At 33.1% G+C, this 22,622-nt stretch overlaps 1 protein-coding gene across 2 annotated transcripts; it reads left to right on the forward strand.

Moving 5' to 3' along the window:
* Nucleotides 1-185: 185 nt before the first annotated feature.
* LOC120355552 lies at nt 186-12,589 on the forward strand. 2 transcript variants are annotated; one of them, XM_039444099.1, is made up of 4 exons: nt 186-334; nt 2,699-2,872; nt 11,653-11,833; nt 12,289-12,588. In XM_039444099.1, exons 2-4 carry the CDS (start codon nt 2,806-2,808, stop codon nt 12,521-12,523), a joined length of 483 nt encoding a protein of 160 aa, XP_039300033.1. In that variant the 5' UTR covers nt 186-334; nt 2,699-2,805; the 3' UTR covers nt 12,524-12,588. The 2 variants fall into 2 exon arrangements, with proteins under 2 accessions (XP_039300033.1, XP_039300034.1); XM_039444100.1 differs by having other exon boundaries at nt 316-334; nt 2,699-2,809; nt 12,289-12,589.
* Nucleotides 12,590-22,622: the final 10,033 nt, after the last annotated feature.

Genomic DNA, 22,622 nt, shown 5'->3' on the forward strand with positions numbered 1-22,622 from the left:
TATGACCATGACTATTGAAAATTTTCAAAAAAGGTTTAAAAAAATAGTTAGAAATCAGCCATTAGATTCAATTCATTTTTATGTAAATTGTAACTAGAGTAGATTATTAATCATATTCACTAGACTAGTTCTTTACAATAAACAGAATAAGTTTAATTTTTTCTTCATGTTTGTTTTCAGTTTGCTCCAACGGTGTCATCAGAGTATCTCTCTATGTGCGGTGGTTGGGGGATGGGAGGCATTCCTGGGTGGGCCTCTCATATTTGGTGCCCTTTGAGAGGGCACCAACCCCCCAACAGACACCCTACACAATGTTAAAAACTATGTCATAACTGTAAGTGTAACAACATGTTTCTGAGTAAATATTACAGTAATTACAATATGACAACACTTGATTATTACAATATCACAAAATATTGATTATTAATATTATTAGATACAATTGAATATTGAATTATTAATAATATGAGTACATTCATTAAGTCGCGAAAATCCAAATAAACCTGTCTATGAATAATGGGATGTTTATACAGGGCAACCATGTTCTTCAAACTGCCAGTACTGGGTGATGGGGGGGGGGGTTATTATCAAGGAATGTTGGCAGATGGCCCATACTATGCCATTTCAGTTGCTATGAGTGTTGGGATGTACAACATTGTGTGTTCGCTGTGAAGCAGTTTTTCTAAAAACAATGAATCTGTAGTCACAGTGCAATGCTTTTTTGTCAATATTTTAGAGTTGGGCCTCAAGGTGCAATGCCTGATCAAGATACTGTACTCCGATGGGTTGCAGCGTTCAGGAGTAGTAGTTCTCTGATGAAAAAGAAACCACCTGGTCTTCCCTGTTCAGTTAATACTCCTGAAAATGTAGACCGAGTCAGTGTCGTCTAGTCCTGATACCATCTCGTCGAGTCAATCGTCTAGGACTAGTAACAACCGCCGTTCTGACTTGGTCTACATTTTCTAGTACTCCTAAACTGGTCTAGAACTAGTACTCCTAAACACTTCAACCCATCGGAGTACAGTATTTTGATCAGGCATTGCATCTCAATGCCCAACTCTAAAATATTGACGGAAAAATATTGTACTGTGACTACAGATTCATTGTTTCTAAAAAAACTTGTTAACAGTGAACACACGATGTTGTACATTCCAATGCCCATAGCAACTGAAACGGTATAGTATGGGCCATCTGCCAACATTTGTTCCAGGGCAATACCCCCTCCCATTGACAAGTACTGGCTGTTCGAAAAACATGCATTTCCTCTGCACCACTCTGTATTACTTGTGTCTACCAAAAGATAGCATCACTATTCATATGAAAAAGAAAAACATTTAAAATAATTTATTGTGTGCAGGTTACAAAAGGTCTACAGTATTGTTTTATTTTTATTATTATTTTTGTTGAGTATGTTAATGTGAGGATGTGGTTTTGCCAAGAGCAAGGAGTGTTCCTTTTCGAACTGTCTTTCATAAGAAACCTATTCAATGCCTCTACACTCTTTCAAATGGGGCTATCTTGGATGTTTTTAAGAAATATTTATTAGTTTCTAAGGATACTTCATAAATAAAATGGTTAACAAGAGTAAAAAATAGATTTTTGCACATATTGGAGAACATGGCAGACATTTCGAACTAATGTTATAAAATTTTTGTGCTATATATTTTATACAACTATGTACTTATATCCATTATTACTCCATATAACCCCACTGGAACACTCGTTGCTATTGGAAAAAGGGGGCATGCTTCACATTATCCTTCACAAAACAATACTGCTTACCTGTTGTAATCTGTACACATTAAATGACTCACATTTATGTTTTTCATTTATTAACAGTGATGCTATCTTCCAGTAGCCACACAACGAATATAAAACCCCACTTTTTACAGATATGTTTATTTGAATGTGCGTGACTTGATGAACATTCTGTATAATAAAAATATTGAATTATTATAGGAATATTAATTATTATATACAATTGAAATGGAATTAAATGTGTTAGATTCAAATGGAACTATAGTGGGATTCATGTTATAAAGACAGTGGAAATTATAGGGAGTCATTGTTGCCACTTTTTCTTTTCACCACTATAGTAGATAGCCCCCTGTAAATCTGATATGATATTGATTAATGATTCTTTCTAATAATGATCAATTCCATCTTAAATATGTTCCATTCATCAAGGAGAGATATTTTCCAATAATTTGGTAGTAAATTTCCATTATTGAGAAGAAATATTTTGGTAGTTCATATTTTTGCATAGTCTGGTAACAATTCGGCAACTGTGTAGAGTTGGAAAAAGATAGAGCTATCTATATAAGATATTTATAAGATACTGTCTCTATAACCTGACTGTCACAATGGATAACCCAGCAGCAAGAAGTGCCACATGGTTTTTTAAAATTTGCTGCTGCTCTACTCCATAATCTTTTTAGCAATTGACTCCATACAGCAACATTGAACTCATGGTGAACAACATGGTGACGGCAGAGGGAAAATGCTCAAGCTTTGATTGAATATGGTTGGAATCGCCGCCATTAACAATTTATAGTCGAGTTTGCAAAGCCTGCATAACGAGAATGGAGCAATTCTCATTTTTAATGACTGAACAAAGCAAATCTTAATGAATACAATACAATATATGATAATGATTGTTAAAATAAATAAATAATCAATATTTTATTTTTGTTTTCAGCACCTCAAAACGAAAGACAACTTGAAGGCCTGTAAGGTGCCAAGGAGGCTGGTGGCCAAAGTGGACGCAGCAGTGGAGTTGGCTATGGAGATGCAGGATGTTTTTATATGAGTAGAAGAAAGAAAGAAATAATTGTGAGGAGTACTCTGGAGAGAAGGGTACAGTGTCTGATGGGTGAGTGATGATGATCAATTCATTTCATTTTTATTGTTTATTAATAATAATTCAATTTATACTCAAAGTTAATGTACTTCGCTTATTACACAGTCACTATATAACCTATTATCATAAATTTATATACTTTTATTCATTCATTCATTTCTATGATTATGATGATGATGATTTTAGGCCTACAATAATGAATTATTATCAATCTAGTACCATTATCAAATTTCAATTGAATATCATATGTAGCTAATAATTATTGTTATGCTACTTCATCAATTTCAAATCTATTATTGTAAAAAATTATATTACAAGATTCGTGATTACATTTTCTTAATTTCTAAATAGAATGTAGAATTGGTTGATTGATTGATCATGCTTTATGGACAGACAGGGAGGCTGCAAACCTCTCTCGATCATTGTTTAAATGTTTAATTTTGATCAATTCATGAATATTTTATTATTTTCTATTTGTTCAATGAAATAGAATTAATTTTTTTGCAATTTTCAGCTCTATCTCTATTTATAAAAATAGAACATATCACTAAAAGGCCTAACATGTCCTCGCCCAATTTATATTGCTGGTGTAATAATAGTACCTAATGAATAAATAAAAAGGAATTATTAGGCCCCAAAATTTCCAATTCATAGCACTTAAAAAAAACAGCCTCAAATCAAATGTGAATTCTCAATATAATATTAATTTATTTTTCTCACATATTGTCCCCTAATTCCACGAAGCAAATAATTATAATACTTATAATTTCTTTACTCCAATTCAAGTTCAAATTAATTCAACCAAATACACAAAATGCATCAACATCTTGTCAAAAATATAATTCAAAATTCACAATAAAATTCAATAAATAATATAAAAGATAATTAACAATAATCAGAATAAAACAATAAATATAAATGTAATTTAAAAAAATAAAAATCAGTCAAACAAAAATTAACAGCCACCTAGAAGTTGAATATCTCTTATTATTAAATAAAAATTAATCAACTCCATGTATGTCTGTAAATTAGTCCAGATATTCAACATTGCCTACCCCATAAAGCAACAGAATGATAATAACCCTACCTCCAGATAATATTCTGTGTAGAATGTCTTCGATTTGTATCCAATGGCGCCTCTGGCAAAAACTTTCCTCTTTCCATCTTCTCACATTCAGAATCACTGATCTTGGGGGGATTTCGATTACATTCGTTTTGGTTACCAGCCTATCTGGAAATTTTTGTAACAATGTATTGAGTACCTGTAGGTGGGTAATTTATTGCGTTCTAATTATTGAAAATTGGGCCAAAATTGGAAGCTTGGTATTACTAGGCCTACAATATGATTGATTAAATAGAACAGGATGCACTTGTAGCTAAATTTCAGTTTCAAGTCTTCAAACTTCACACAGATAATTGGCAATGATTCAAGTAGAAAATGAAGGCTCTGGTACAATCTTGACTTTTGACTTTGACTCTGACCGACTGGCCACGACTTGACCTCGACTTATCCCTAATTCTCCCCTCAATATTTATTTTTCCATTTCATCTTAAAATTATTCATATATGGTATTCAACTATTTGGGGAAATTTTATTTTCTCACATTAGATACTTTTTTATAGCTTTATTTTTCTGGAGGTCAAGGTTGTTTCAGAGCCCACAATTTTTATTTATTATCCAGTTGAACTTAAATAAATTGTCAAATGGTTTAATTTCAAGTCGTCCAAAATAAATTGTCTAGTTGAATTACCATTGAGCATTTCTGGACAGATTTCCTCATATCAGCTCTGTTTACTTGAGTGACTGATAAGTCTGATAAGCCAAAATATTTTTTTTTTTCAAAAAATAAGCTAATCTTTTGATGGCCAAGGCAGAGGATTCTTTTAAAAATTGAGTAAGGTTCAGATGAATTCCTGTTACAGTCATTGTACCATACAAATCCATTGTTTTTACACAGATGAAACGTGTATGTTGGTTGGAGCAGCTGGTTCATTCTTGACTTGTATGTTATTCTCTGAGAGGGATTTCTACAGTTTGGTCGTTGCTGTATTATCATGATGATTATGAAGATGGAGGATTGAATTCTGTACGGTTTTTGGGTGATTGGGGTTTTGGATGTTTTAGTCTACCAGTTGTGGTAGATATATCATTGTGATGAGAAACTGTTGAATGTGATGTAAGTATCGGCTCTACACATTTTGTGAGCCTGAGGCCTGAAGGTGGTCTTGAGGCGCCCAAGGCCACCTTGGGGCAGAGGCCACATGTGTGGGCCAGTTAAGGTATTTGTATTTAAAGGTAAGTATTTGAAAATGAAAAATGAATAAATCTGTCCTCCCCCCCACACCAAGCCCAAAGACCCTCTAAATACCCCAAATACAGTACAGTACCACCCACTCTGAATCACTACCTCTTTAAACACGTAGGTAGTGTCTGAATACCCCACATTTATATCACCCCCCTGAATACCTCTAATACAGTATACCAATCCCCCTAACCCATTATTTTTTTTTGAACCCCTCCCCCAAATTATTTTGTCCCTTGTCAATAATCTGAATATGTCGGGCAGTTGTTGGCTCAAGCTGTGGCTGTTGGGGGTTTATTATGGTTTGCTGAGTTGTACAGAGGGTTGACTTTGGTCAAGGGCAACTCTCTCAGCTGTCCAAAGTTTACAATGAATCCTGTTTGCTCCAACCAACATACAAAACATTATTTAAAAAATCAGATAACTCTACCACTGCTAACTCAGTGCAACTTTTTCTTGTTCAAAAACAAGCTGATTTGTAAATAGAGTTGTATTCCCTTCCAGGTTGCTCAATGAACGTAATTCAACTAGGTAGCTTTTATCTGTGAATTTCCAATTACTGCTTTTCAATGGATAATACAGGTCTAAAATTATTTCACATTAATTTATCCACCGCTTCATGTATACAGGCTCAATACAATTGTTTCTTTGCTCTATTGGATACATAGTGTTTGAGGGTCTTAAGTCTTTTATGCCAATTCCATCTAGTCCTGGCATCTAGTACTTCTAGGGAGAATATTATGAACAATAAAATTTCATCAATGACACAATTTAAAAAATATCATTACAAAATGAAAATCATCCAATTTAACTCATTTTTATATCTTGTAGAAACCTTTTCCCATACTATAATAACTATCAATTTTAAATCAAAACCAAGTTTTTCCAGAATTAGCCAAAGCTGTCATTTGGATTGATAAATGTCAAATTAGTGGTCCTGGGTATTTAAATCTATTTTTTATAAATGCTAAAAGAAACTAAATATTCAATTAATTATATAAATAACCATTTTTTAGAATTTTAAAATTACATAAACATTTATTTTTTCATTAGCTATTTTTGAGACCCCCTCCCATGTCACCCATGAATAATAAATGATCTATTACACACTTTTATTAATGCTAAAAGAAACTAAATATTAAATTAATTATAGATAACAATTTTTTATAATTTCAAAATCACATTAACATTTTTTTATTAGATTTTTTTGAGACTCTCTCCCATGTCACCCATGAATAATAAATGGAATTAACTTAACATAAAATAAAAATTGAATTAACTACCAATCTGCAATTAAATGAAATAGAATTAATCTTGGAGCATACTTGGTCAATTTTCTACTAAATCCGTTCTGAAAAAATCCTCATTTCTTTTTATTTCACCTTCTAAACTCTACATTTATTTCTATCAGAACCATTTTTAGTTTAAAAAAGTTTTTGTTGATTATTTAATCATGCGTTGGGCTAGGGCACGAATTTTTTTGTAGACTCTTCAAGATAGAATAGCTTTGATGGAACAATTGTTCAGATTAAGCATAATGGAAATCTTGTTTTTATGTAGAACTGAGAAGAAATACTTTTAGAAATAATTAAAGTTGAAAAAGATCCTCTCCGCAACTAAGCTCTGTCAACCAAGCATTATCAATCAATCAATAACATAATTTTTATCTATCTTTGTACAGTACAGCAAGAAATATTTCAAGACATTTTATAAGATTAGAAGAAACAACATTTCTATGTACCATTTCCACTGATTACTAGGACATATTTTTCCCTGAATTTATTGTGTTAAACCAGGAATTATCAATTCAATTTTGTGACTATTGTAGGCCTATTGAGAAGTCTCTAGTCTCTAATCATTTTGTTAATTATCAATGTTCTTATTTTTCAATCATCATCATCATCATCATTATCATTTCAACTTATTTTTTATCAATTTGTCAGTTTAAAAGATTCCGTTTTACATTCTACAATATTCAGTTTTTTCATAAAAAAATCAAATTTTTATATGTAAGAATTGATTTATTCACTCATTATAATGACTGTGCCCGAATCTCTGAGTACTCCAACTCACCGAATTGCTCCAATCTATTAATTAAACATCTCTGCCAATACAACTCCAAAACATTTTAGCCTCCTCCAAAAAGCCTCTCGCCACTATCAACAGCCTCCTGAAGTCTCGCCCCAAAATCAACAGCCTCCTGAAGCCTCCCGCCTGTACCAGCAGATTGCTCCTAAGCTATAGTATATAAAAAATTATATTGCATGCATCCACCATACATATTATATATATTATATTCATGTATCCATAATTATATACAAATATTCTTATTGTATTAAATATTTATTGTATTGTTGTTTCACAGTATATTTGAAAAAATATATCCAAGAATAAAAAAAAGAATATAATTTATATAATATTAAAAAACATCAAAAAATTTAAATTAAAAAAAAATCAAAAAATTTAAATTATCAAAAAAAATTGCATGTAATACATATAATACCTATAATTATATTCATTTATCCATTATTATATAAATAATGTAATCATTATTATTGTATTATATCTTATATATATTTATTGTTCATTATATTGTACTGTTATTTCAGAATATATACAAAACAATAAAATGAAAAAAAATGAATATAATTGTAAAATATGTAAAAAAATCTCAAATGTATTAAAAACCATAAAAAATATAAAAATAAAATTTTAAAAAAATATATAAATTTGTAAATTAAAAAATACATATTATTGGTGTTTATGGTGGATGCATAATAAATTATGTGTGATTGTTACAAAACTATAAAATGAAAAAAATGAATATAATTTGTAAAATATGTAAAAAAAATATCAAAAGTATTAAAAACCATAAAAAATATAAAAATAAAATTTTAAAAATATATTTATTTGTAAATTAAAAAATACATATTATTGGTGATTATGGTGGATGCATAATTATGTGTGGTTGTTACAAAACGATAAAATGGAAAAAAATGAATATAATTTGTAAAATATGTAAAAAAAGTCTCAAATGTATTAAAAACCATAAAAATAAAAAAATATATATAATTTGTAAATCTGAAAAATACATATTATTGGTGATTATGGTGGATGCATAATTATGTGTGGTTGTTACAAAACAATAAAATGAAAAAAAAATGAATATAATTTTTAAAATATGTAAAAAAAATCTCACATGTATTAATAAAAACCATAAAAATAAAAAATATATAAATTTGTAAATCCAAAAAATACATATTATTGGTGTTTATGGTGGATGCATAATTTATTATGTGTGGTTGTTATAAAACGATAAAATGAAAAAAGGAATATAATTTTTAAAGTATGTAAAAAAATCTTAAATTTATTAAAAACCCTAAAATTAAAAAAATATATATAATTTGTAAATTAAAAAATACATATTATTGGTTTTTATGGTGGATGCATAATTATTATGTGTGTTTGTTACAAAATGATGAAATGAAAAAAAAGGAATATAATTTTTAAAATATGTAAAAAAATCTCAAATTTATTAAAAACCCTAAAATTAAAAAAATATATATAAATTTGTAAATTAAAAAAATATATATAATTTGTAAATTAAAAAATACATATTATTGTAGTTTATGGTGAATGCATAATTATGTGTGTTTGTTACAATATAGAAAACATGTAGAAAACGCTCTATCATACTCAAAAATCCCATGTGATTTGCATTGGTCTATCTCTCCTCTCTCAAGCCAGATAATGTACTTGAAGGTGGCTTTGAGTAAGAAATTCCATTCCTGGAAAAAATCATCACTGTATCATCTATACTGATAGGAGTAGTAATTCCTATCCTCATTTTCTCCTGTATTCGTTTTTAAATAAATTGATGCTAGCAAAAAAATAAAAATTCTAGCAAATGAATTGATTCTGTAGAAGTGCCAAACTACTTTCATAATTTTCTCACTGGATTATATCAGTGATTCAGCAGTAAATAATTATGATATCTATTCAAAGACTGAACAAATTATACCTTGGAAAGACTAGTTGACAAAAAATAAACTATTAAAATTAAACATTTGATAATTATTGTGATGTAAACGATAATGTGACTTTCAATGTATATTTATGTATGTAGCCTCAAACGATAGGCTGTTATTCCATTAAATAGAATAGTTTTGTACGAAATATTGACAAAATATTTGTGTCATCACATCCTGCTTTTTTATCCTACCTGTTTTGAAATTCATATATTAATTGAAACTTATTGTTGAAGACTTATATTCATTATATAATTGTTTTATCTTACTATATTGTTTTTAATTATTTTTTCTTTCAATGAATAAACTAAATAAATTAGATTTCTTCAATGATACCCCCTTTCTCCACACTGACAGATGTAAATCAAGTAGTGTAAAACAATGAAACTATCAGCACAGATCTAATGGTTGTCTGTGGTATTTAGTAATACAATGATTTTTTTCAATATTCAACATTGTTTGTTCATTCAACATTCAAATGTCCCAGTTCTAACCAAATATAGATATTATCAAATCAATTTATTTTCCATTTTTACAATATATACAGAGCATGAAATTACCATAGTTACTAAATGTCCATACAATGCTTATCAAATGTTCAAATATTGAACAAAAATATCTGATAATCTCCATTTAACGTTCGATAGTGGTTAAATAATGTCTAATAATGTTTGATAGCTGTTTAATATTCAACCAAACAATGTACATGAACGTTAATCATAGTCCAATTCTCTGTATATGGCAAACGCCAACAAAAATGGCGGCTGGTGAAAGAACAATATTAATGTTCAGTTCTGTGACGACAGTTAGCAAGTGGTCTGTGAGAGCATATCGAGTCAAGGGCGACCTCAGCTAAATCGTTAGGGTGTGATAACATTGAATGCCTAATAAATATATGAGTGCAAGTTCACGTCAGATCATGCATGAGCCGAAAAACAAAATTTGAAAAGTGCCATTGAACCATGTTGAGACTTGCATGTAGCTGCTCACCCACTGAACGCAACCAGCAAGTGCAAGCGTTCAATGTGAGGGTTCCTGTTAATTTTTCTCAGATTTTGTTTTTCTCACCCCTGCATGCTTCATCATGCATAACCAAGCTTGCACTTCGCATTCAATGTGATCATACCCTTACACTTTGACAGACCACTCACAGAACTTCCTGACCGAGCTGAATGAATTGATACCAGTCTTTCACCAACCACCAGTTTATAATAAAATTAAAAAATAGTATGGTTGATTGGCGAGGAAAAATATATTAGGACACTTGTTTGGATAAAATTGGTATTTATATTTTGCAAATTTATGAAGAAATGTAACAGTCGCTGTAAATACAAATACTGTACTCCTTATAAATGATATTATAATGTTACTGGTTAGAACGGAAACAGTACAGTGCATGTCTTATCGCATTTAGTTCCTCTCTACCTAGCTCTGTCTATCTCCGAGGAGGAGGAGGAGGAGGAGGGTACTTTCTCCCCGGCAGAGCTGGCTGAGTCCCTGTTGTCTTTAAAACCGCATCAAGTAAGTCGATCTGCATTTTTATGTATTTTCCTCGGTCCTCCATATTTTGTGAACCCTCAAAGTTACCCAGCGTTGTACAATCTTATTTGTATTGCTAAAACCAATGACCAGTTGCTATAGTGAGGTCCACTTTAGAATGGCAGTGGAGAAAGATAGGAGAACAACGTTGCCAATCCTTTGTCTTGTCAACGTCTTCTATAGACGGTAGCTGATACAGGTCTATTTATGTAATATTAACTGTTTATTCTCGTTTCAAATAATCAATTATATTTTATCAAGCAAGCTATATTTTTCAATAATTTCATAATGAATTTTCATAACTAAGATGAAATATTTTGTTAGTTAATTAAATCGAGGCACCGAGCTTTGCTCGTTATTTTTATTTATTGATAAAAAGAACACAATTCTCTAAAATGATCGTGTTTATATTTCATACGTCATCTTATGAATTTCGGGGATGCGATATTTTGATTTTTCACATACTCTCTTTTTTACTATCCACAGCTGTTTCAGCCAAGGATGAATTATCCTTTTAATGTCGTTCCGCGAGTTTTCTCAAGGATGAGACCTAGTGCAATCGAATCTTTATAATATCATGAACCTACTATGTTTTAAATTTCGTGAAAATTGTTAGAGCCGTTTTCGAGATCCGTTAAACATAAATAATCAGATATAAAAATACAGAAATCGCTCGCTTAATATAATAGGATTAATTCCACATTGTTAAAAGACGATCTGGCGACAGAGCAAAGCGAGAAGGAGATAGCGCTATCCGCTTTATTGAATGATAGACAAGGATAGCATTGCTAATCAAACTCAGCCATTATAACGTGGACCTCACTATAGTCACTATATTCTAGTTGTTATTCAATTGACCGAATGTCAGATCAAATCAACCCAATGTTTTGCAGTAATTTGAATTGGTGTGTGGTTTCCGCAGGTGATGGTGATTGGTTCCGTGGTGTTGAACGAGATAGTGGTGGGACTTGCGGTGTCCTACCTGAGCGTCCTGATGTGTGGCATCGGTGTCCTGATGGCGTGGCGTGGCTTCTCTCCCCTCCGCCAACTGCCCACCTTCCACTGGGTGTGCGCCGAGTTGGCGCTCCACATAACTCTCACAGGTTCGTCCAAATACATCGACATAAACAAGTACATCGATTTATCTATAATATAATAAAGTAAATGATTGGCTTATACACGTACGGGATAGGAAATTCACGAATGATGCAGTCTCAACTACTCAACTGATTAACTTGAAATTTTGCATATAGATTCTTAATTTACCGAGGATGGTTATAGACCTATTTCAAATTCTTCAAGATTTCATTACATCAAGTTATCAGTTTGTCAAGTTCTTAATTAGACTATGGGTTTTCTGCTTGTAACAAATACGTCGAAATCAACAAATCACTTTACCCATCCAACTACTGTACACACAAAAGTTTTAAGCCAAACTCCCACATTTCAGTGAACGTATCCAGTACAGTAAAAATATAATTCCTTTCAGATCTAATTGGACTATTTTATAAAGAATAAATGAAATAAATTGATTTGATGAACTGATTGATGTTTGCAGAGTTTTGCACAGCCGCTTGTTTTATAAGCACATTCACAAGCAGCACCACGAGTGGACGGCTCCAATCTCAGTTACCGCCATCTACTGTCATCCCATCGAGCACACATTCAGCAATCTGTTGCCGCCCTTCCTCGGGGTAAGCTCCAGCATAGATACACAACATATCCCATGGTGTTGTGTATCAAGTTCAGATGATACTGTATCATGTGTAGTGATACTGTATCATTCATGGTGATACCATAGAGAAAACATAGCATAAGAAGATATCCCATGGTGTTGTGTATAAATTTGGGATGATACTGTATCATGTGTGGTGTTACTGTATCCAAAATGTGGTGATACCATACAGAAAATGATATAGCTTAAGAAGATATCCCATGGTGTTGTGTATCAATTTGGGATGATACTGTATCATGTGTGGTGATACTGTATCATTCATGGTGATACTGTATCATTCATGGTGATACTGTATCATTCATGGTGATACCATAGAGAAAAGATAGCATAAGAAGATATCCCATGGTGTTGTGTATCATGTTGGGATGATACTGTATCATTCATGGTGATACCATAGAGAAAAGATAGCATAAGAAGATATCCGATGGTGTTGTGTATCAAGTTGGGTTGATACTGTATCATGTGTGGTGATACTGTATCCAAAATGTGGTGATACCTTAGAGAAAATATAGCTTAAGGGCGGTTGCAGACGAACCACATTCGTATGTAGGATGTGGGACCGTCATACCACAGATCAATATGACTAAACGCCCTAACGCAGAGAGACTTTCACACTGCATTCGAGAAAACGCTCATTAGTGCAACAGTAATGTTAAGGTGCGTACAGATATACGCGCCGCGAACATGAGCAATTCACTTTTAATCAGCTGATGCCAAGCTTTTTATATCTTTACCTTACCGTTTCTGTAAAAATGCAGATATAGTCAGGTGATTAAAAGTGAATTGCTCATGTTCGCGGCGCGTATATCTGTACGCACCTTTATGTAATGTTCAGGTTGTAGGTTATGTTGAGGTGATTTCATAATAGTGTTTCATCGTGATAAAATTTGTAGAACCAATATTGATATTGTGGAATCTTTCCATAATTGAAAAAACTATTTGAAATTGTCAAATTCCACTTTAATAAACACAAAGTTCACAGGACATGAAATCATGTAAATCGTGCAAACTTTGTGTTTATTAAAGTGGAGTTTGACAACAATTGTCAATTTGAAATTATTTCAAATAGCTTTTTTTAATTTTTCATATATTTTTCATTTTCCCATGGAACACCACTCTAGATCTTCGGTTCAAGTTTTTGGCGCGCACTTTTGAAATTAATTTCCATCAAAGAGTGTCGTAAAGTAACTGCGAAAATTGACAAAGGCTGCTGTAGTATATTATCAAAATAATTATTAAAATTATTTTATGATTCAAAGCAATAGTAAACATTCAAATCAAGTAGCTGGTGCTGGTGCCAGGTGAAAGAATACTTTATAAGTTCTAGGTTGGCTATGTTGTAAATGGAAACATTTTATTATTATTGTTATTATCATTATGTTGTCAGGACAGGTGATTTTCCATAATAGTTCAATAGACAATAGTTGAGCTGGTATTGCAGAATGATTCAATGTGGAGAAAGCAGAAGATAGCTTGTTTTGCCTGCGCATGCGCAGAGAAGCAAGCAGACTACAATTCAATCGACCAATGAGAGCTCTTCAAATGTTAATTGTCACAATTTACCAGGTTTCGACTGTGGGGCAGGAATTTGTTACTGGAACTAGTTTCTGGTCAAAATTGTTCCCATGGGACACGGAACTTTTTCCCGGGTAAATTGTGAATCGTACAATTTACCACCTTTCATTTTTCCAGAATGGGCCCAATATGAAGTACACATTAAAGTACCAATTACAATTAACTACCGAGCTATCTAATATAACCTACAAATTTGAGGTAAGATTCAAGGGAACACTATCACAGCGACTGCGATTGTAGTACAGAAGCTAGGGGAAGCGTGGTGCTCAAACCAGTGGTACCACAATTGCAAGGAAAATAATCGCTACCACAGCGCACAACGCCATGTGGAAGTATCAGAGCCACTGCCATGCCTGCCAATGCATTTCATATGCGCTGCGTTTGTGGTACCACAGAAGGAAAATAGTAGCTCCCACATCCCACATGCGATTGTGGTTCGTCTGCAACCGCCCTAAGAAAATATTCCATGGTGTTGTGTACAAGTTGAGATGATACTGTATCATATTCTGTTAATACTGTATCATTCAGGGTGATACAGTATCATTTTGTGGTGATACTAATAAATAAATAATTTTATTTCCATCATAAATTTCACTTGACATTCATTTCAAGTTTTGGAAATTATATGACCACTTTGACAAGTTGTGTGGTCATTACTGTATCATTAATGGTGATACCATACAGAAAAGATAGCATTAGAAGATAATTATCCCATGGTATAGGTCATTATTATGTTCCAAATTGCATGCCGATTTCTTGTTTGCTCAAGCCGATTACTGTCGACTACTGTCTATGTTTTAATTCGTATTTTTTTGAAATTTTTTTTTGACAAGACTTTTTGAAATTTTTCATTTTGAGGATAATATAAAAGGAAAAGTAATCTCCTCCATACTACGATATCACTATATATATCATCTACTCGAAGATAGGATTAATCAGACTATAGAATTATTCATAATCAATCAGCTGACAAGTGGATTATTTATTGCATGCATCACACACATGTCTGGAGGAGCCGGTGAACAAGTGACAACAGATACTTGTGGATGAGAAAACTGCGCGAGGTCTACTGTTCACAGAACTACTAGTATTACTATTTTTGCCGGGTGAGAGTGTAAGAACGGCACAATATGAGAGACTACCAGCGTCACATAGCTCCACGAAAAAATCTGGTGTGGTACACTCACACAACTTTCCTTGCTCATTGAACTGTTAGCCCCGTTCTTAAACAAGAATAATTTAGGGGAATAACATACGTTATGAAAATTTATCACCTGACGCTAGTGTACACGCGAATCTCAAGTCTCCTATTCTAAGATCCAAGCCAGCTGGTGACAGGGCAATAACGCTGGATACACACGAGATCTGCTATCTCTTCATAGTGAATGATTTAATAGAATCAACAGTTGCCAACAGTTTGCAATTGAATAATCACATTTTCTCAAATTTCAAGCTTATTTTCAATTTTAAGTTAAAATGTTACTGGACATTAATTGAAGAGATTTTCATGCTGAATCTTTTCAACTCAAAATTTTCCGTTTAAATTATATCTGAGACCTGATAATTGGAAATCTAAAATCAAACTTTGTATAGATGGGGTGGAGCTCCTGAAATTTTTACAGATATGAGACTTGTGGCAGTTGATATAGCTTATCAATGACTATTTTAGGTATGAATTTGATCAAAATCGTTGGCCATTTTAGCCGCCATCTTGAATTGCATTTGATCGAAATTGTTCCGTGTCGGATCCTTATAGTGTAAGGACCTTAAGTTCCAAATTTCAAGTCATTCCGTTAATTGGGAGATGAGATATCGTGTACACACACACACACACACACACAACACACACACACACACACAACACACACACACACACACACACACACACACACACACACACACACACACACACACACACACACACACACACCACACACACACACACACACCACACACACACACACACACACACACGTACACACACACACACACACACGTACACACACACACACACACACCACACACACACACACACAACACACACACACACACACACACACACACATACAGACCAATACCCAAAAACCACTTTTTGGGCTCAGGGAACCTTGAAAAGTTTAGAAAATTCGGGTACCTTAATTTTTTTCGGAAAGCAATACTTCCCTTACCTATGGTAATAGGGCAAAGAAAGTAAAAATCATCGAATTTCACAATTTACACAAAAGAAAAAGTAGGTACTCTGAAAACACATATAAAGTAGTATATGGGTGGCATGCCAAATGACCGATTCCCATTTGGCCGAAATTATTATTTTGTCGCAAAAGATCGAAAATTGAAGAATCCCAAATGGTAGAATTGAAACTTGTACTTTCCCAAATGGTCGAATCCCAATGATCGAAAAGTTTTAATAGTAATCCCATTTGGCCGAAAATCTCAGCTGTCGCAAAAGGTCGAAAATTTGATTTTCCCATCTGACCGATTCTCAAACAGTCGAATCCCATTTGATAGAAAAATGTTGTAGTTCGTCGCAAATGGTCGAATCCTATTAGGTAGAAGAGTTTTGTATTTTGTCGCAAATAGTCGAATCCCAAAAGGTCGAAAGTATACTTTCCCATATGGTCGAATCCTATCTAGCCGATGAGATTCGATCATTTGCGACAAACTACAACATTTTTCTATCAAATGGGATTCGACTGCTTGAGAATCGGTCAGATGGGAAAATCAAATTTTCGACCTTTTGCGACAGTTGAGATTTTCGGCCAAATGAGATTACTATTAAAACTTTTCGATCATTTGGGATTCGACCATTTGGGAAAGTTCAAGTTTTAGTGGCATGTCAAATGACCGATTCCCATTTGGCCGAAATTATTATTTTGTTGCAAAAGATCGAAAATTGAAGAATCCCAAATGGTAGAATTGAAACTTGTACTTTCCCAAATGGTCGAATCCCAAATGATCGAAAAGTTTTAATAGTAATCTCATTTGGCCGAAAATCTCAACTGTCGCAAAAGGTCGAAAATTTGATTTTCCCATCTGACCGATTCTCATACAGTCGAATCCCATTTGATAGAAAAATGTTGCTGTTCGTCGCAAATGGTCGAATCCTATTAGGTCGAAAAGTTTTGTAGTTTGTCGCAAAAAGACGAATCCCATTTGGTAGAAAAGTTTTGAATTTTGTCGCAAATGATCGAATCCCATCAGACCGATAGCCGAGTGAGAAACTGGAGAAGGAAATAGAAAAACCGGTTCTACCGATTGCGCTCAGAATTTGTTGAGTTGAGCCGGCATGAATGTATGAGCTGCGCCCCTAGATTTTACATGCTATATCCGATCACGAAAAAACTTGGCACACACTTACAAGAAGAAGAAGAAGAAGAAGAAGAAGAAGAAGAAGAGAAGAAGAAGAAGAAGAAGAAGAAGAAGAAGAGAAGAAGAAGAAGAGAAGAAGAAGAAGAAGAAGAAGAAGAAGAAGAAGAAGAAGAGAAGAAGAAGAAGAAGAAGAAGAGAAGAAGAAGAAGAAAGAAGAAGAAGAAGAGAAGAAGAAGAAGAAGAAAATATATGTCTTCATGGTTTAATGCTGTTCTTAGTGAGAATTTGTGTGTATTTTTGGCTTCAAAATTCATAAAATAACTTAATTAATTCAATGTGCAGTGATAATTAAGTGTGATATTTAACTATAATTTGGTGTTTTAATTTTTCTAAATTTAAAATTTGCATCTCATATTTATTTTTGGACGAAAGTTGAGCTTGAACTTCTTACAGAAGAAACATAACCTATTTTTTGGACATGTAATCAAAATTTGGGAATGGAATAGTTTTGGGCCAAGCCTGTTGTTCCTTCCCAATCATATTTATATGATTTGTTTAATAACATACAAGGAACACAATCCCGTTTTTTCCAACAGATACTGACTTCTGATACTGACTTGTGAGTGATATTGTTCCAGCATTAACACTTTGTTCTTTATCTAGGAGAGCATACAATTTTCTAAAATTAAAAATGAACTTACCATTACCAGGATTGTCAACTTTATCAATGTTGACAAGGAATATTAAATGTCTTCCAGGACTTCTAAAAGAAGTTCTCACATTCATGACAGCAAAATTGAAAGCTAAGGAGACAATCGAGAAATTGACTATCTTGAGCTTTGATGAGATGAGTATAGATTCACGTGTAGTGTATGACAAAAGAGAAGACCAAATTCTTTAACCACACTCAAAAGTTCAGGTTGTGATGGCAAGGAGTCTATGTAGGATAGATAGATAGATAGATAGATGAAGAATTTATTTTTCACTTCAAAAAACAATACAAAATAATATCAAATTAAATACAATATCATTCGTCACCAATCAATACCATAGTTCATAATAATCCGAAAATTCTTAGGCATAGCCAAAGCCGTCAGCCGGAGTTGATAGTTATTTAATCTATATCTCATCCTTATCTTCTAGTTTTTGTCAATGTTCTCACAGTAGGCTACAGAGTGAACGGGCTGCACAATGTCATGCGATAGCACTCAATAAACTTTATAAGGCAACTGGGAAGTTAGCACTAAATATTAGTCACTCATAGCACAGTAGTCCGTCTATGCTTGGAGTCTTATCATTTTCAGTTCATTTGAGAAACCTGAATCATTATTATAGGCCTAGAGATGAACTACACATTGATACAAAGTAAATTATTCTTACTTATTAATTGAACATATAAATAATTCTTTATGAAATGAAGTGATACAATGATAATTTGAACTCATTTGAACAATAAATAATCATCTTCAATTAAACCGATGAACTCAATCATACATGTCCAGAGCTATATGTACAGTTTTCGGTTTGGGAACAATATTTACAATGACATATTTATTTTCTATAATCCACAAGTATTATTAGAGTACAGCTATTTTTAGAAATTAAATTCATCCACAAGGAGCTTTCTATATCTCAATTTTACATTCACATATCCCGCTAGACCTTTCCAGTTTTTACCATTTAAATACTCTTGGACCATTTCATCCGTTATCACCGAGCTTCCAAACCATTTTACTCGGTACTCTGATAGCACCTTACATTTTCCTATAAAATGATAAATGTCTTTAATTTCTTGACTATTACATAGTGAACAAATATAGCTGTTCCCCCTATCTACTCTAAAATTCAAGGGTAATAATGATCCTCTCGCTCTGAAAATTATGCTAATCATCCTTCTTTTATTTGAGTCGTTTAAATAATCTTTCATAACTGCGTTATTGGTTCTTAACGTATAATATATTTGATGAAACTGAGAATTTGAAGCTTTCTCCCACCAAGTTCCCAGTACATTACGGCGAATTTTATCAATTATATTGTCGCATGTCATCTCCCAACGATTTGGCTGAGTTATAGGGTCCACCCATCCCTCATTAAATTGATTAAATAATTGTTTCCATTCACTACACCAGCCACTATTACTCTGTACCACTAAGCTTGTTAATATTTTAGGGAATCTATGGTCAGGTAATGCAAGTGCTTTCAATATGTATTTGAAATGGATTTTTAGGGTCTGTAGCCACATAATATCCCTCCCGCTTTCTAAATATAGAATATAGTTGGGCGTATTCTGCGGTAACCCGAACATTCGTTTCATGAAAAATCTATTGGAACATTCTACATCCTCCCTACGTTGATACCCCTACACCTGACCAGCATACGTGATAGTTGTTCTACTCACTGTCTCAAAAACTTGCCATTTAGTGGATAACGGTACATCTTCGCTGCCTATAAACTTCCGCCATAAACTATTAATACCGTATCTTGCTGATGTTAGCTTACTTGAAAAATGTTTGCTGAGGGACAAAGTGGGAGTGAACGTAACCCCTAGATATTTATACTCATTTACAATTTGAATGGGATCCTCACCATAGTACCATTTTTCATTTCGACTTAATCTACCTCCTTTCCTAAAAACCATAATCTTAGATTTATCTTTGTTTAATACTAAGTTCCATCGAAAACAGTACTGTTGCAGCCTATTTATCATACTTTGTAACTCCCTAATATTATCAGAAAATATCACTAAATCATCTGCATAAAGAAGGGAATTAATTTTAGAGTTCCCCACCCTCAATCCTCCACCTACACATTCACAAATATCATGGAAAAGCTTATTAAAAAGCGGCTAGTACAATACATGGTTGTGAGTAAGGTGATTCACCCTAACCAGTTTGGATTTCAAGAAGGAAAAAACACAGAAGACGCTATTTCGTTATTAGTAAAAACTTTAACTGAAAATTTTAGTAATAATAAAAAATCTATTGCAATTTTTATTGACTTAAAAAAAGCATTCGATACTGTCCCACACACCAAACTGTTGGAAAAGCTCAATAGAATTGGAATTCGAGGTTTGCCCCTGAAACTTTTTACAAGCTACCTTGAAGGTCGCTCTCAAATATTATCAATTGAAAATAAATCCAGTACTGAAAATCTTTTAGATTACGGCTTACCGCAGAGGACTGTACTCTCACCAATTTTATTCATACTATACATTAATGACCTCCTGAATCTCGACTTGCAAAATGGTCAAACAATCTCATTTGCCGACGACACCACTTTAGTTTTTTCGGGTGATAACTGGGAGAGTACTAAAATATCAGCTGAGAAGGGTATTTCCAGGGTCAAGAACTGGCTTGACTATCATACCCTGACTCTGAATCATAAAAAATCTTCATTCATGACCTTCACACCAAATGCTGCTACTCAACCTGTAAACCGAATAAACTTGAAAATTCATAATATCAAATGTAATAAAATAGGTTTGAATGATTGTGACTGTCCTAAACTAGAGGACTCTAAAACCGTTAAATACCTGGGAATAATTGTTGACCGTCATCTGAGATGGGATTCCCAGATCCAATCTCTATGTCACAAGGTCAAGTATCTAACAAATAAATTTTACAAAATGAGCCAGTTGAAAATGCAACAAATTACTAGAATGGCCTACTTTGCTTACGCACAATCTGTGTTGCAATATGGAATTAGGGTATGGGGGGGTACTGCTGAATGTCATATAAACAAGATCTTCAATGTTCAAAAACATATAATAAAAGTGGCACTAAGCAAACCAAGGCTGTATCCTACTAGAATTCTCTTCCAGGAATCTAACATACTTACAATCAAACAGCTCTACTTGAAAAATTTAATTTCATATTTATTAAAAAACAAAAATCTTTTCAATACCCGAATTACTCCATATAACACGCGCAAAACTTACAGGAGATCTGACTTACCTGAAACTAATCTAACAGTATGTAGAATGCAATTTCCGTATAGATGTGACAAACTAGTAAATACTATACCACAAGACTTCATATCAGACAATCAAAATTGCTATAAGAGAAAAGAAATCTTATCATGGATCAAAACATCACCTGACGTTTTCAGTAATCAAAGGCAGTAGCTTATAACAAATTCTAAATTTACGTTTCTCCACTCACCTCTTCTCATCACCAGTCGACTTGTGCATTCACTGTGCTTCTTCTCTTTCTCAGGTTTTCCCTCTTATATTGTAAAAAAAAACTGTTCTTCATTTCACTCTGTATTTCAAATTTATTTTACCATTAGGCTATTCTTAGTCATTTATTATATTCTATTTTATAAATATTTTTTCTTTTCTACGTTTCTCAATCTTTATATTCTCTTACTCATGCTCGCGAACAGACGAAAGTCTTGCGAGCTACACATTCTTTTGTACTCTTTATTTATTTTGTATTTTTGTGTATTTAAACTATGTAAAATGTGCAAAGAATGAATAAATTGAATTGAATTGAATTGAATTTTTGAATTTATTTCTGAACTACAAAAATCGGACTTCAAAGTTGTTAGTGTAGTGAATGACATGGGCGGAGGAAACCAAAGTCTATGGAATTCATTGAATGTGACAATTGCAAAATCATTCTTCAATCACCCATCAATCACCTCTCATCATATATTGGTATTTAATGATGTGTTACATCTCCTGAAATTTCTCAGGAACAACTTCCTTGATCATGGAATAAATTTTCCCAAAGGTCAAGTGTTGGAGAAAAATAATATCAAGAGCATCATAGAAGGAGATAGACTGAAGCCAGCTCCAAAATTGACGAATTTACATTTGGAAGTTTGTGGAAATATGAGATAGAAGGTCAGCTTGGCGGTTCAATTATTTTCACACCATTCAGCAACTCTCCTCAAATTGAAACATTCAAAAAATCCTGAATGGAGTGATTTTTTTGAATTGGTTGATAAGTTTTTTGATATGATGATTTCTAGATTTGTGAATGATCGAAGAAAACCGTGGCATAGTGCATCTGGTGTTGAGTTGACTGAGCAAGAATGCATATTGAATCGAATGGAAGAATTGATTTTTGAAATAAGGATGGGAAGTAAAAAATCATCAATGCCATTCCAAAAAGGGATATTGATGACAATATCATCTATGAAGGGACTCTTCAATTATCTACAAAAGTCATATGGTTTTGAATTCATCCTTACCCATAAGCTGAATCATGATGTGTTGGAGAATTTCTTCTCAAGAATAAGGGGGATTGGAAACCAATACTCTCATCCAA

This window comes from Nilaparvata lugens, unplaced genomic scaffold (genome assembly GCF_014356525.2).
Source record: "Nilaparvata lugens isolate BPH unplaced genomic scaffold, ASM1435652v1 scaffold2789, whole genome shotgun sequence".
In the NCBI taxonomy this organism is placed as follows: Eukaryota; Metazoa; Arthropoda; class Insecta; order Hemiptera; family Delphacidae; genus Nilaparvata; species Nilaparvata lugens.